This window comes from Pogona vitticeps, chromosome 1 (assembly GCF_051106095.1).
Source record: "Pogona vitticeps strain Pit_001003342236 chromosome 1, PviZW2.1, whole genome shotgun sequence".
Classification (NCBI taxonomy): Eukaryota; Metazoa; Chordata; class Lepidosauria; order Squamata; family Agamidae; genus Pogona; species Pogona vitticeps.
This window is the reverse complement of record NC_135783.1, coordinates 83,540,048-83,557,322: the sequence shown is the minus strand read 5'-3', so window position 1 is coordinate 83,557,322 and position 17,275 is coordinate 83,540,048. Positions and strand designations below refer to the sequence as shown.

The 17,275-nt window shown below is 44.1% G+C and overlaps 1 protein-coding gene across 2 annotated transcripts in view; it reads right to left on the bottom strand.

The window, feature by feature from the left end:
• The window catches only part of STX7 (syntaxin 7), a 35,750-nt gene extending 19,161 nt beyond the window's left edge, over nt 1–16,589 (bottom strand). Inside the window, exons 1-2 of one of the 2 annotated variants that reach the window (XM_072996573.2) lie at nt 16,456–16,589; nt 6,630–6,766 (exon numbers count right to left, since the gene is read on the bottom strand). In XM_072996573.2, the coding sequence (XP_072852674.2) occupies nt 6,630–6,714 (85 nt within the window). In that variant the 5' untranslated portion in view covers nt 6,715–6,766; nt 16,456–16,589. Of the gene's footprint in view, nt 1–6,629; nt 6,767–15,611; nt 15,786–16,455 lie in introns of those variants that run through there. The other variant, XM_020779902.3, reaches the window with a different exon arrangement.
• Between the last annotated feature and the right edge of the window lie 686 nt (nt 16,590–17,275).

Sequence of the window (17,275 nt, the reverse complement as noted above, 5' to 3'; positions counted from 1 at the left end):
CCGGCCACAGAGTCTGGTGAAACGTTCGGAAGAACAACCTTCAGAAGATGGTCAAAGAGCCCGAAAAACCCACAACAACCATCAGATCCCGGCTGTGAAAGACTTCGAGAATACAAATTCCCCTTAGACTTTTTCCCTGCTTTCTTCTTCGCACACCACTAGTAAGACTAGAGAAGCATCTGTCAAACCATGTGCTGACACCCACAGCACATTAAATGACACTGAACATCTGTTCCTAATTTCCAAAGCTAAAAGAATAGAAATGAAGACTATGTCAGCCCTTGGCTGAAATCAAACACACCCAAAGTCACAGAACTCTAAACAACAACAGTACTTTTCAACACATATAAGAGCAGTGGCCAGAGTGCATACGAGGCAGTGAAGCCACTCCTGGGGAATCAACTTTTAAGTACCTATGTAACTGAAAAGTTGGCTGGATAACTCAGTGGTTTAGGTACCTGGCTGCGGAGCCAGAGGTTGTGAGTTCAATTCCCCACTGTGCCTCCTGGGAGAACAGCCAGCCTATATGGCCTTGGGCAAGCTGCACAGTCCCAGGACACCCCAGAAGAAGGGAATGGTAACTACTTCTGAGTATTGTCTACCTGGAAAAGGGTCACTATGAGTTTAACAAAATTACTTGAAGACACATGATAATTATTAATGAAAGAGTTGTATCAGCCTTTTACCACACAGTTTAATAGCTACCTTAAAAAGAGATGTTGACCCAAGTCTAATTGCAAGCAGCAACTAGAGTATATCCATTGAATCAATAGGATTTATGCAAGTACTAAATTACCATTCAGAAATTAAATGATAATTCCATGGTGACTGTATGGGCTGGGATTATCAAACTAGATTCAAGCCACGGGTCCCAGTTTCCTAATCAAGTCACTCATTTCCAACCAAAATCCCACCACAAATTTAAAGCATTTATTGTACTAGATTACTACTTCCTATTTTCTATAGGAGCAGAGCACAGCAGAGGTGGGCAGATTGAGCTGGCCAGGGGCTAACTTTCTGTTCAAGCTCCTCCAGAAGCCACACAGACGACAAAAACAATTTAAAAAGAAAGGAGAAATAGAAGTTCACTTTTAGTTTTCAAAAACTGATATATTTTAGTCCTAAATACTGTGGCGGGGGAGGGAGAGATAAAGATGGCTAAAATCTAATTTAAAAGTTAATCACTACCTTTTTTGGCTTGGGGAAAGTTTTTTTTTTCATACAGGTTCAGGGAAGTCTTTTGGGGCCAGAAGTCACAATAACATATCTGGGAGCGGTGTGTGTCCATTGCTGACCCCTCCAGTAATGTCACTTTGCTCAACCTAAGCAGCAGTGCATCTGATCAGAAACAAAACGCCTTCAATCCAGAGATATCTTGCCCAAGTGGAACAGCATTGCCACTTCCACAATGAAGCCCACCAGGCTGCCCCATCTTCCTATCCTCCTGTGCCCTCACATACTCCACCCCATGCCAATTCAGAGGGTTCACTGCCCCCTGGGAGCAATTTTTCTGGCAAACACAGAGATTCAAACAGGAGGGTAGCTGTTAGTCTCTTGAGGGGGAAAAACAATGAAGGATCTGGTGGCACCTGAAGACTAACATGTTTTCTTTGGAACATGTTCTTGGGCTCGTAGCCCATTTCTTCAGAGCCAAGGAGTGCAATATGCAAGCCACAGGCTTACATGAACTCTGGTTATGGGGTGGGATAAAATGAATTGATACAACAGAAAATAAAAATTATATAATTAACATTGGTCATAAACTTTCCAAGGGCTGGTAGCATAAATATCCTGACTGTTACACATACCAGTTGTCCCCTGAAGTTTTAAATTATGGTTACACTTACTTATCAGGAAGTACTGTATCTTTTTAAACTAACAGCAGGCGTGCCTGTCCCACTCCAGTAACCTTAACCACTATGCATAACAGTCTGTGGCCTGAACACTGTGCCCCATGTCATTGAAGAAGAGGGCTACCTCCATGAAAGCTCTGGCCAAATAAAACGTGTTACCTTAAGAGTGCCGTATGATTCTTTGTTGTTTTTATCTTCACAACTTGTCTATCTTGTTTCGTCATAAATATTAATGAAGCAAGGTGATGTACATGTTCCTTTTGGATGTTTATCGCCAGGGTTACATCATCCACGTAGGCTAATCCCCAAAGCAAATGGTCATGCAAGAAGAATACCAATTCAAAATTAGTTCCACAAATGCTTTATTGTGGAACAGATTACACCCCAAGGTTAGATAGATTATAGTGTTGACAGAGTTTTAAGCTGCCTCCACCTTTCCAGCAGTCATTCATTCATTCATTCACTCCTCTGGTTTTAGACTTCTGAAGGTGGAAAGGGGCAGGACTCAACAGCTGAATAACAGAAGGAGGGCGTTGAATCAAAGGAAACGGGGGGGGGGGAGGGAAGAGCGCTCTGTCCATTTCCAGTCTAAATCAATCAGCACAAGAATAAACATACCCAGAGAAATCTAAAGAGGAAAAATTCACACCCTAATCCTACTTGTGGATTTGTTTGGCAGTGTAGTAGTGCATTTCAAAATACAGGAGCTCGGCATGAAAGTTACCGCCACCTAGAACAGGTTTTTTTCTATAGCAGTGAGACTCAACTGCCCATTCCAGACCAAGCCACTTGTGAATATTTTGCGTAAAAGCAGGACCAGTGTGAACATATAATGATATGGTGTGTGTGGAGGGTGTGTGTGTGTGTGTGGTTGGCTGAGGAGAAGGAAGTTTCTTCAGCTACTCTGAGGATTGCAGCTAAGAAAAGGCTTAAAGGAGAGGACTTAAATTACTGGACCTCAGATTCTGCAACCTCTTCCCCCTACCCTATAGTGTTTGAAGAATCTGTATGCTCCAGTAATCAATTAATGAGAGGCGTGGATGGCAAACATAAAAGCCAAACCCTTCAAGTCTCCTTATTGAGAGAAAGGCAGGATATAAATAAAATAAAACAAATAAAAAATAAGTCTGAATCTGCTAAAGGAAAAGTGACAGGCTGACAACCAAAAAGCTACAGAATACAGAACACATGTATGCAACAAACATGGTTATGAGTGCTCAAGTGCCTTACAATGCTGAAAGGATATGCCAGCAAATTATCTTCCTTAGAACATTTTATATCATATCCCAAGAAATATTCTCCCCCCACATACACACACACACAAAAGTCAAATTAGCTAAGCAATTTGCTGGGGGACCTTGAATATTGAAACTGCAAGTTAGGACAAGTAACTAGGAAACTCCAAATAAGTCTCACATTAGACCTCTCAAATGCACATGCTAGACTAGCAATTCCCATAGCAGCCTAAGAAGCAAGCAGGCTGGCTATGGTAGGTATCTAAGTGCAGAGAGAGCAGAAGTGCAACTCAAATATATAGTAAGGATTATTGATCTTTAAGTCAGAATTGATTTGATGTCACATGATTAATAGTATTATATTGATATTTAAATGCAAAAACCATGGAAAGGTTTATTAATAGCAATCCATGCCATCAAGGCAATTCTGATCTAGAAAACCCTGGATTTTTCAGAATTTTCTATGCATAAAGTACTCAGAAGTAGTTTATCATTCAGTTCTTCTGTGCAACATGTCCAAGGCTCTACACAGGCTGGATCTTTCTGCCAGGAGGCAAAATGGGGAATCAACTTCCAAACTTCTGGCTTTGTAGTCAAATACCTAACTCACTTATCTATCCAACCAGCTGACACCTTTATTAATCCACTTAAACCTCTCAAATAGGTCTGAGTCCTTCAAGACTCTGCATGAGGCTGATCATTACAGAACTGTGGTGGAAAATATTTGTTTCAAATATTTTACCTCACTTTTCTCCTTTATTGGCATATACAATGCAACTGCATATACAAAATAGCAAAAAAAATATTTTTAATTAACTTGATCTACAAATTTGATGTGTCAATCTGTGGCTCCTCACTATCTGGTTCAAAAAGGGCCACCACGTTCTTCACTATATAGCTGACTCTCCTATTAACAGACTATACAAATATTAAAAAGGATCAAATTAATGACCTGAGAGAAATATAGGAAAAAATAAAAAAAAGCAGTTATGTTTCTCAGAGCAGCCATCTGAAGTGTACATGAACAAAAGCTTGGAGGAGTCGTTCCACAAGTTAAAATGTCCCCAGTGACATGGTATGGGGGGGCCATTAATAAGGGGGCAACACCAATCCTTCCTTCCCAGATGCTTCTTGTGGCATCCGCCCAGGTCATAAATATTAATGAGCTATCTGCATGTACCAGTGAGAGTGCTGGAGAGGCGGAGTCACCAGATATAAGAGTCTCTGAAGGAGGGGGAGAAGGAAAGGATTGGTAAATTTGGAGTTGGGGAGTGGAGAGAAAGGGTTGGTGGTTGAGGGTGGATGAAGCAGGATGTTCTGTTAAGAGTTAACAACACTGACTGTACCTTCATCACCTGTAATAATAAACAACTTCCATTTGGTTCTTTTAAAAATGACACATCACCTGGACCTTTGTCATTAATAATAAACATTGTGGATGCAAACAACTGGTGGCAGTGATGCAACACATGGCTTGTGCCCTTTGCTTGGTGAAACAACCAAGGGACAGGCGGGAACGTGACGCTTCTCCTCTGAGAACAGGGGTTTTTCAAAATTAATTGTTGCAAGCTGCCTCCCACCCACCACTCCCAAAAAATCGATCTCATAATTTTCCTTAAATTCTTCCCTCCCTTTAGACATAAAATCCAAGCCGTGGGTCCTGCGCAGCTTCCTTACCGCTCCAAGAGCTACGGTACATTTGCAGCTCTAGACGGTTTGTGGGACAATAATGAAAGGCTACGTAAGGAGGCATAGAGGGTGGCTATCTACAGCTCATTAGAGGGGAAGTCTGAGGATTTTCTAAGCTGGGGGAATGTGAAGGAAATATTGTGCAACACTATTAATAACACTTAAATGTTACTCATTTGTAGCCAGGAATGGAAAAGGAAATAATCCACTCAGCAGAGAAGATACTTGAGAAACGGAATGAGTTCTTTTGAAAAGTAACCTTGCATACTCTGCCATGAACCCTCAGAACCCACAGATGAGCCCAGAAATGACTCCTTCTGGACGCTGTCCTACTGACTGCACAACCAATTGGTATACTGTGTTTCCCCCCAAATAAGATAGTGTCTTAGATTAATTTTTGCTCCAAAAAACACACTAGGGCTTTTCAGGGGATGTTTTATATTACAGCCATGTCATCTTCTTCTGGTTGCTGCACAATGGTGGATGGTGGGGTTTCACTTCAGTAGGGCTTATTTTTGGAGTAGGGTTTATATTATGAGCATCCTGAAAAATCATACTAGGGCTTATTTTCATGTGAGGTCTTCTTTTCGGGGAAACAGGGTATATCTCTGTTAGGAGCACCCTACACCCAAACATGTTTTGCAGATAAAAGAGAGTTACAGTATGTGTTTGCAAAAGGGCTCTTGTTAATTATCTCGGGGAGGGGAGAGGGAAAGTCTGAAATATAGTTCATACAGTAAAATATATCTTGCAATAGTGTTGGCCAAGTGGTCTCCATGAAAGTTTGCACAACAGCAATCATGTTTTAATGATGCTTCTTTCTACCAGAGACTAAAACGACTACTCATCTCCATTTTCTAATGGTCACACTCCTTTAAAACAGTAAAAACTACAGTCGTGCCCCACTGGACTATTACCCCGCTCTATGACGAATCCGCATTACGTTGAAGTTTTTGCGATCACTTTTGTGATTGCAAAACGATGTTTTAAATGGGGGAATTTCACTTCACATTGATCGGTTTCCTGTTTTGGGAACCAATTTTTTGCTTTACGATGATCAGCAAACGGCTGATCGTTGGGTTTCAAAATGGCCGCCGGCTTTCAAAAGGGCCCCCCACTGTTTTCTAGGACAGATTCCTCGCTATACAGGCACTGAAAATGGCCGCCATATGGAGGATCTTCGCTGGACAAGCAGGTATTCAGCCCATTGGAATGCATTAACCAGGCTTTAATGCCTTTCAATGGTTTTTTTTAAAATTTCATTTGACAATGTTTTCGCTCTACAGTGATTTCGTTGGAACGAATTAACATCGTCAAGTGAGGCACCACTGTATTATTATTTTCCTTCAGAATTCTAGAATTATACTGTTGGAAGAGGCCTCTAGATTACAGGCTACTCTATAGCAGCCAACATCTACAAAGGGCACTTGGAGATCATGTACCCAGCATACACATACACAAAGCAATCTTCTTAGTTCTGGGGGGTCACATCTTTCCTCAGTAGACAATTTAGTGCTGTACTTTGCTAATACAAAAGCACAGTAAGTACAATGTATGTATACAATTCTTAACACAATCCTTCACCACCCAGAACAGGTCCTTCAGGTAAGATTGTCAAGAGATACAATGTGTGGCTCACAGCCAAACTCTCGCCAGAAGTCTGACATTGAAGTGCCATTGCATAACCGAAGGTTTTGTTAATCAACTCAAGAACTGCACAACTGATAGGAAATTACTGCCTGCACAATCTTTCAAACTACCAGTCTCTCTTTTAAGTGAAGTTTCTATGTTTATCCCAATAAATCTGAAAGTTATAGAAACACTGTTAATATGAATAGTTTAAATGACTTACTGCATTGGGTGATTTTCTGGATATTGGACGTTATGCGCTGTGCTAACTGGTTTGCATCCCCAGCAGTTCCTGCATTGTATGCCATGGCAAATAATGCCCAGTAAGGTCGGAGGCAGAAGGCTCACAAATAACACCACCTGAAAACACAGACAGTTAGTTTTAAACAAATCATATATAATGGAGAATTGCGCTGTAGAATCTTAAACTGATTATGACAAGCAAACCCTTCTTCCCCTTATTGTTGTAATCATTCAGTGACTGAAACCCAGTTATGAAACTATGTGGCATAAGCAGGAATTATGTTATCAGCCTCTGACATTATTGTTTAACTGAATTGAAAGTTTCCTATACTCCCAGGTTCAAAAACTCCTTACAGATCCCTTTTTACCTGGGGATGCCTTGGGGAGTTTTTGGGTGAGGGCTCTCAAAGGCATCCCCAAGTAAAGAGATCTTCAGTATCAGGAAACTGCTGCCAGAGGGCCAGTGGCACTGGTCGCAACCTTAAAGCTCTCCCCTCCTCCTCCACCACCACCCTACCTGGCCTGAGGTTCCCAGAGGCTTCCCTGGGTCAAAAAGGATACCTAGGGAGCCTCTGAACCTGAAAGAAGATAATGAGCAGAAAAGGGTTTTGAAGGCATTTAATATTTGTTGTGGGAACATGGTGGAGCTGTGGGCTAAACCGCAGAAGCCTTTGTGTGCTGCAGGGTCAGAAGACCATCAGTCATAAGATCGAATCCACGCAACGGAGTGAGCTCCCATCACTTTGTCCCAGCTCCTCGCCAACCTAGCAGTTTGAAAACATGCAAATGTGAGTAGATAAATAGGTACCACCTCAGTGGGAAGGTAAACAGAGTTCCGTGTCTAGTCATGCTGGCCACGTGACAACGGAAACTGTCTTCGGACAAACGCTGGCTCTACAGCTTGGAAACAGGGATGAGCACCACCCTCTAGAGTCGGACACAACTGACTAAATGTCAAGGGGAACCTTTACCTTTTTAATATTTATTGTGAGTTATTGTGTTCAACTAAACTATTATATTGACAAATAAAACCAGTAGAATGAGGTGGCCTTTTTCTATGTCTCCATGGAAAAAGGCCAGTGGGCATCTACCTGTAACTGTCGACACAGAACAAACATGAATCTCATACGGATGATTTTATCCAAAATACTAGTTCAGTTCTCCAAGGCTGACGGTACAGTGTCTAAAGACACTTAACTCAAAGCTCTTCCAGACAAATCAAAATTGCCCTCCCCCTTCTCCTGCTTGACTACAAAGAAGTGCTGATTTTACTGATATTTGAAGCCAAACTTCCCTTTAGAAAACTACTGAAGGGAAAACTCTCTGAAAATGACTTCTTTTTGGGAAATCCCTGAAAATCTTGCTCAAAAAGGCCTTCAAAATGTTTTAGAAATCTATTTCCCTGACAGAGCTTCTTTCTTATTTGTTTGTTTGTAACCCATAATGGAAAGCTTCTGACTGAGACACTCTGATTCCCTTCATTAACTTCACCAGGAAGGAAAACACCACTAAACTTTGGTCCCAGGATGAAACAAAGACCAATAAAATAAAATAACACAAAATCAAGCAGAAAAGAGGTATTAATAGGTACAAAAAGCACTGATTTAAGTGAGACAAGCCTTATGTTGTATGGATGACAGAAAAATATCAGCAAAATTGGTAGAGATAACAACATTTTTACCAGAAAAAATGCTTCATCTGGGCAAGCCTTAAAACTAGACCCAGAGAGAAATATCTCTTCATCCCTAAAGCTAACTAGACGATTATGAACCACTTACCATTTTTCAGTCTAAACTACTTCTTATCCTTACAAGATAAGAAACACAGACTCCACTTTGAGGTCCCCAAAGAAGAGTGAATTAAAATACAGTAAAATAAACAATATTGCCTTTACCATGATCATGATGGCCATTCCTCATGCAACAGCTTCACAATTAAGGCTGCAATTTAATGCATGCATACCTAGAGGGAGATATTGTTGAAACCAATGGAGCTTACTTCTGAGTACAGACTGCACTGTAAAATAGCATGCATTTAACTCGTATTTCGGTATCAGTAGGTCAACACAACCATCTCCAGAGGAAACCGCCCCATAGTCATATTCAAGTTGTTAAGCTCATGTGTTTTTCCATTACATTAATGGAAACCTGATTATCAGCCCAACTACTCTCTTATCACTATAACTGAAATCATGGAGTCACTGAATAATGAAGCCGGAAGGGACCTATAAGGCCATTGAGTCAAACTCCCTACACTATGCAGGAATACAAATTTGTGAAGGAGAGAACATCAGTGTGCCGTCCTCCACAAGACAGACCTCTGAGGAGAATCGCGGTTGTGTAGTGGGAGTGTCAGTGGAGACAGAGCAGGAGAGAGAAAAATAGAAAGGGTTGTTAGAAGTCTGTTTGGCTGATGAAAAGGGGGAGGAGCTAGACTTAATCATTTGGGAGGAGGATATAAAAGAAGGGGAAGGCACACGAAGTTTTATAATTCTAACAGACGATGCACTACCAGAAACGAGAGACCGAGCAGTACAAACTGAGCAGGGCTTAGGGCAGGAGGATTCTGCAGGGTTGATGAAAGACTTCCCGAACCTTCGGACAGGCGGAGGCTTGCTGCCAGACCCACTAGGCTCCACATGGGGAGGTAGAGCCTAGATCCTCTGGAATGGACCAAGGTGGTATATCCAAGCAATCAGCGTGAGGGGAGGAAGGTGATTCGTCCCAGTCCCTCTTTACTCCAACAACTGTGCGAAGGAGACTGGGCGACACACCCCTGTTGTGGGACAGTTTGTGCCGTGCGGAGCACCCCATTGAGACCCATGACCGATTGGGAGTGATTTGGACCGGCCCCCATGTAAGGAGTGACCAGATGACACCTGACATAAAGTTTAAAAGTTACAAAGTTCTACCCGAATTAAGCATGTTGGGCCCATTTGTTGAGTTGGATATGTTTAACAATAAAATGAACAATGTTAAAGTCACAGACCAGCCTCCGACTCTCCTTCCCACGCAATCTTCGGGGCCGCCTATGGCAGAAGCTGAACCCGATCACAAAATCCAAGGATATATGCTAGGTGTTTGTCTAAATTTCTCTAGAATGCCTGCAATGTTGGAGCACTCACCACCTCTTGATGTATTTAGTTCCATTGTCATACTCCTCTAACAGTTCAGAAGTTTTTCCTGATATTCAACTGGCTTCCTGTAACGTGCTGTACAGTTCCCCATGTACAATGGGGATGATGTCATGAGCAGTGAAGGAGCAATTGCTGCTGATTAAAGGCATGCTTTGGTAATTTTGGGGTGTATTTGCATACCAATCATATGTGCCTTGACATTGCCTTTAATCAAAAGCCAGTTGCCTTTAATCAGTAATAATTTGCTGCTGCTGCTGGCATAATTCCTACTGAGCATGAGGAGTTGGGCAACACGATTTCAGCCAGTGTTTGGGTCCTCCCTGACCCATTCATTGCTGGGTAAAACTGTGTAACAAGACACTTCAAATCCTACTAACCAGAATACATAATTATTCAAGGAACCTACAAAAGAACCAAAGGGTCTCAAAGGACAGTAAGGACAGTAAAAATGGCATGCAGGGAGCAAGGCTAGGAAGCATGCCCACACCTCTCACCTCGCCTGATTTCCCTAGTTTTTTAATTGAATGCCAAAGATAGCCTGTATTTTCACAATTTACAGCAGGGTGGGCAATGTTTGCAGGTCTTCAGGTCATAGATAATTTTTCATCTGAATGAAGGGGCCATCATGTAAACATTCCACACTTTCAAACTGCAAGAGACTGGGAGCCTCTGGTCCACAAAAATGGTCTTAGGTGACCACACCTGGCTCCTAAGCCACTCATTGTCTTCCCCAATGTATAGGTTATAACAGTGCTCTGTGGATAAGCTAAGTGTATCTCAAGCTCATGCATGTGCATGTGAAATAAAGTTCAGCAAGTGTAGTGACGGTTACATCCAAAAAGGTGAGTGCAGCATCTTCACTGACATCCAAATGAAGAGGTCCAAGGTGCACTTCAGAGTCAATTGGCTGTCATTCACTTCCTGGATCAACTTCAAGAACATCCCTGGAGTTCCCCACATTCAGTGGAAGTTCTAATGGGCATCAAGCCAGCTGTTTGTGGGAGGAACTGAATCTCAGAAGCAGCCTGACTGATTCCTGAGCTAAGTGTTGCCCTTGTCACTTCCAGATTTGATCTAGGGTGGGGGAGGGAAGGGAAAGAAAGCCCCCCCCCTCAAAAAAAGGTGCTTCAAGGAAGAGTGCTTCATTGCCGAAGGCCAGACAGCCAGACCTTGCTAGCTCTCCTCACACATTATATTTGCACAGGAGGTCCTCACAGCTGTGTATGCTGCTTTGCATGTGGGCATGAGACTCTCACAGAACTTCAAGTCTCTCAGCAAAAGCTATTTCTGAAGCTTAGGCTGAAGGATGCCTAATTAAACCTTTTAAGCTTCAGATTTCAAAGTTATTTTTAACATTCTCTTTCAGTTCCTTTCACTATAAAGTTAACTTTTTCATTAGGTGGGGCTTCCTCTTTTCTCTACTTTCAATCTATGAAACTTTCTGCATCGCTGACATCTGTGAATGCCCACAGCATCCCATAATTCCACTGACCTAAATCCTGTTGCTAGTCCCAACTAAAGTAGACCCACTGTAACAATGGGAACTTGGTTAGCCATACCTGGTGTATTTCTCATTGCTGCAATGTCTACTCTACTTAGGACGAACAAGTGGATTTAACGGCACACCTACTCCCACTTCCCATTTTATGGTCCCTAGTACTACCAGGGATAAGCTGGACAGTGATGCTATGACAATTCAGAAAGCTGACAGAAAAAAAATGGAAATGTGGTGCTGAAAGAGAGCTCTGCGGATACCACTGACTGCCAGAAAAACAAACAAACGGATCCTAGATCATCAAATCATGCCTGAGCTATCTCTGGAAGTAAAAAATGTTGAAACTGAAGCTATCCTACTTTGGGCACATCATGAGAAAATAGGATCCTCTGGAAAAGACAATAATGCTGGGAAAGATGGAAGGTAGCAGGAAAAGAAGAAGACCAAATATGAGATGGACTGAGTCCCTAAAGAGACCATGGGCTTGAGTCTGCAAGAGCTAAGCCGGGCAGCTGAGAACAGGCCATTTTGGAGAGGGCTTATTCATCAGGTTGCCATGGGTTGGAGGAAACTTGATGGCACATAACAACAGCAACAGTACTACAGTCGTGCCCCACTTAACGATTATCCCGTATTACGACGAATCCGCTTCACGACAATGTTTTTGCAATCGCATATTGCGATCGCAAAACAGTGTTTTAAATAGGATTTTTTCATTTTGCGAAGATCAGTTCCCTGCTTCAGGAACCGATTCTTCGCATTACAATGATCAAAACAGCTTTTCAGGTTTTCAAAATGGCCACCGGGTGCTCAAAATGGCTCCCCGCTGTGCTTAGGGACGGATTCCTTGCTATACAGGCACAGAAAATGGCTGCTGTATGGAGGATCTTCGCTGGACTGTGAGTTTTTAGCCCATTGGAACGCATTAACCGGATTTTAATGCGTTTCAATGGGTTTTTTAATTTCGCTTTACGACGTTTTTACTCTACAGCGATTTCGCTGGAATGAATTAAGTTGGAATGTATTTAAGCGAGGCACCACTGTACTCATTAAGGCTGCGGCCTATTCACGGAAGAAACATGTGCAGATTATTTTTCCTTTAAAAATTCCTTAAAATAGCCCTTTAGATTTCTGAGAGAAAATCTGAGAATGTACAGAGACCTTCTCAGCATGACAACAGAGCCAAATTAAAGAAGTAAACTTCAAATATTCTTCCACTGAGCCATATTTGTAGTGTTTTAAATAGAAACCAACAGCCCAAAGTAGAAGAGTGTATATAGAAAAGTTTTTCTGCCTATTTTTAACAACTCAAATATAAACAATGTATCAAAGCTGTGACAACTGTAACAGTAGCCTAATAACTGTTCCACCTATTATCATATGTAGTAACAATGCATAACAATGTATCAGCTTACATTCTGGAGAACAGAAAATAAATTAGATCAGCAAATCTGTGCTACGATGTTGCTGGGAGAAATATGGGTGCTACAAGCAGAAAATGCAAGTCTCAACACTTTCCTTAAATAACAATAAATAGGCACTAGACTTTATATATACCTTCATACGACATCTCAGATATTTGGCTTTTTGGAGCAAGTGAACATCAAAGCAGTTAAACAGTCACAGTATTGTACATACAATTTCTCTATATTATAATTGTAGCAACAACAACAAAAAGTACACCCTTTCCCATTCTTGTCAGATGTTTTCAGCTTCCAGTTCCCACCAGTCCTAGTCAGTCACCATACCCATGGGTGAAGCATCATGTGAGCTGCGGTCCAAAAAAAAAAAAAAAAAAAAAAAAAAACCACAGCAAGACATCGCCAGTTTACACAGCCATTTATTGCAGGGTCTTCATCAAGTACTGATTTTATTTTCAGGGTGAGAATGGCAGCTTAATGGGAAATGGCGACATATTTTATTATGGTTGATACATCTGAGGAAAACAAAGTCCCGTAATCCAAGTCAAAGATTCATCACAAGATATACTGCAAGACATGAGAAGTTGAGAAGGCATCTTTCAGCCCACACAAATGGCAGCATGTATTTATGTCAGGAGTTTGGCAGACTGCACTCCTCCAGAAGTTGGTGACCAACATTTCCCAGCATTCTTCTCTATTAGCTATGCTGGTTGCACCTGATGGGAGCTGCCCTTCAACAGTACTAGGAGGCCACACATTGCACATCCCTGACTGAAGGAGGGGAGGGAGGGAGAGCAAACTTTGCAGCCTCTTGTGGTCCTTGTACACAATCCAAAGTCAAGGGCGGATAATACATTACTTAGACGGCTAAAGCACTGGTTCTTAACCTTGGGTTACTCAGGAGTTTTGGACTGCAACTCCCAGAAGCCTTCACCACCAGCTGTCCTGACTGGGGTTTCTGGGAGTTGCAGTTCAAAAGCATCCGAGTAACAAAGGTTAAGAACCATTGGGCTAAAGGATCCCAAGCAGAAGCTGGCTTTCAACTCTGCAAGAGTCTTCATCAAAATAATGAAAGCTAGCTTCTGCTTGTTATGTTTCAGTAGTTTCATACCTGATTTAAGACGCAGACTCTTGAAATGATTCGCAAGATACACTGGGTTGGATGTAGGACAAAGTTCGCAGAGGGAACAGGCATCTGACAGCAGCTTTCTGCTGGAGGACTGGGCCAGGGTGCAAAGCTTTACACTGCTTACTCTGCATCCCCCAGGCTGTTCTGGAAGACCCGAAAACCTCCACAGCAAATCTTTAAAGAGTCCAAGAGTCTGAGGCAAGGGGGAATAAATGAAAAAGACCAGCCTTTTCCTTTTCCTCTGCCACCACCAGAACTCAACCGAGCTGAGTTTCAGATACTTCAAGTTCTGTGTTTGACAGCCAGCAATATCCCAAGTCAACAGTTTTTCAGCCAACTTGGTACTATTTTATTCAGACTAGTTTGTGCTAAATGACCCTCATATGCTTCAGAGCTGCAAGCTGTGGTTTTTCCAGTCGTGACTCCCTTTTATAACAGCTAGGTAACCTGTGACCCCATGGTTGCGCTATGGGTTAAACCTGTGCTGCAGGGTCAGAAGACCAGCAGTCGTAAGATTGAACCCATGCGATGGAGTGAGCTCCTATCGCTTGTCCCAGCTCCTGCCAACCTAGCAGTTCGAAAGCATGTAAATGTGAGTAGATAAATAGGTACCACTACAGTGGGAAGGTAATGGCGTTTTGTGTCTAGTTGCGCTGACCATGTGACCACGGAAACTGTCTACAGAAAAATGCTGGCTCTATGGCTTTGAGACGGGGATGAGCACCGCACCCTAGAGTCGGACATGAGTGGACTAAATGTCAAGGGAAACCTTTACCTTTACCTAACCTGTGACCCCACGCCATGTTTGCACAAAGAGGCATTTTTAATGGAGTAAAGTCATCCCTTCTCAAAAAGCAGAAGCTTCTTGCTCCCCTAAAGGGCCTGTTTCTCATACATACACATACATACTAACTTTAACATCCCACTCCAAAAGCCCAAGAAAGAAATTAACAAGGGCAACAACACATATAAGGTGACCTGTAGCCCTCCCAGAAAACACTTTCTGATCCCCTTGGAGTTTTGTGATCTCCAGGTTGGGAAACACCGACTTAAACTCTGTGGGGCCACATCCATTTCCAAAAACGTCATAAAACAAGGAAACAAAGAAACAGCCACATTCCTCTCCACACCAAGAACTTTTGGGGAGCATTTCAAAAGAGATATAGACGAGAAGAGTCTCATCAACCCTGTCTCTACCAGTCCCTTTCCCCCCCTTCTTACAAATAAAAGATTTATTGAGTTCATTATTCTGTGCACACAAGTGGCTACCCAACTGCCCATGGGGAAATGCGTGTTGTTGATGCACTTGCACTCACATTCCATGGCAGCTAATATAAAGAGGAAGATGGCCTCCGCCATGGGAGGAAATAGGTGTCCATCCAGACTGGTGGCTATGGGACAGCCTGATCCTTTGTAAATTAGTTCAGTCCTTTTTTAAAGAGCTCTCCAAGTTGGCAGGCGCCATGACATCCCATGGCCACGAATGCCTAGTTAACCACACATTGTGTGAAGGAGCCCTATTGGCTTAAGCAAGCTTACCCAACAGCATTTCTCAGAAATGCAAGAAAGGACTGTAATTTATTTTTGGCCTGCACAAATAATCAGAACTTTGAAGTGGTGGCATCATTATTCACCCTCGATGCTACTGAATTCTTTCTGTCAACCACAGAGTAGCTGCAGCCATCCACAAGGGGCAAGAAACGCACAGCAGCCTGCACATTCCCAAGAGAATATCCTATAGTATCCCCAACGAGGAGTATACATGGCACCAGGCAACTCACCATGCTCTCCCTCTGCTTTATGGTTACGTGTGCATCTCCATGCACCCTTGCACACATCATCTGAGCCCTATTACGATTTCCTTTAATCTTCTGAAGGCCCTCACAGGACTGGGCTGGCGGAGGGGGAGGAGGAGAGAACCTGCAAGTCCTTCGCCCTGTCACATGATGGTTCCACCCGGAGGAGGGAGGTGCCACGCGAAGCCAGAAAGAGAAGCTTGTTTTCCATCCCCAGCTGGCATCATGTGCCTCCATCCTCTGCCCGCCACGCAACCGCGGCGGTGATGGCCACCCTTCGCACACATCCAGGCGGGTGTGCTCTGAAACACACACACCCCAGCACTAAGGGGCGGGCGATAGGGAGGAGGCAGGCAAGCGGGCGCGTCAGGAAACGAACGCAGGAAAAACCGGAGTCCCCGGCACCAACGTCGTCGGGCTGGGAATTAATCCGGGAGGCGGGAGCGAGGGAGGGGCGACCGGGGCAAAGAGGGACTCGCGCAAGGGTCAGAAGCGGCACCGGCTGGGGAAACACCTGGAGGGCTGCGGGCTCACGCAAGCCTCCCACTGCCCCGAGTTAGTCGAGGGGGCTCCTGCCTCGGCTGGGGAATGCGGAACTCCCACCCACATGCCGGCGCCGCAAACGGGGCGCCACGCTTCACGGCCACGTCCTTCCCTCCCAGAGCTCGAAGGCTTAAGGACGGTCGGCGGGCGCTTGCCTTTCGTCCCGGTCGGTGCAGCAACCGCGGCGGCAGCGTCGTCCGGCTCAGCTCTGCCACCCGCTCAAGGCACGGCCCCCCCTCCCCAGCCCCCCGCGTTTCTCCCCCCCCCCGTCCGCCCATCTGCCCACCTCTGGCCGCTCAGCGCGTCCCCTCCGGGCGAGGGTGGGCGACCTGCCCGAGTTCCGCTCCGGCGTTGGCCGCGCGACCGTTCAGCTGATCTGCCGAAGGCGGACACTCCCCGGCGCTGCCGCAGAAGGAGCGGCTCCCGGAAAAGGTGGGCGGGGCGCGGCCTTTTCGCCCCGCCCTCTCTCTCCAGGCCCCCCCCCCGCCCGCCTCCTTCCTGAGCAACGTCTTCTGGGTGGTGGAGTAACCCGTCGTTGCAGTAATACTCGTCTGAATGACGAAGCAGTCCCAGAGGAGGTTCCAGCTGCGAGAACTCCCGTGTGCATTTTAGCAAGATGCATTGGACTCAACGTCCACGTTGTTGTTGTTGTTGTTGTTGTTTTGATGGAATCAACATCACAAACGATGAGTGGGTGGGAGATGCAGGGAAATCCCCGTTGAACTGAGTGGCATTTACTCTCAGGTCAGTCAGTGAGCAGGAGCCGGTGTAGTGCAATGGATTACGATTTAGGAGATGTGGCTTTAAATCCCTGGTGTGGGGGTTGGGAGTAGAAGCGCTAGAAAAACATTTCATACACCATCTTCAACCCAAGATGGAGAAGCTCGAGACAGTCAGCAAAAACAAGACCTGGAGCTGATTGTGGCTCTGATCATCAGCTTCTTATAGCAAAATTCAAGCTTAAACTGAAGAAAGTAGGAAAAGCCACTAGGCCACTCAGGTATAATCTAAACCAAATCCTTTATGAATACACAGTGGAAGTGAAGAACAGATTTAAGGAACTAGATTTGGTGGACAGAGTGCCTGGCAAACTATGGATGGAGGCT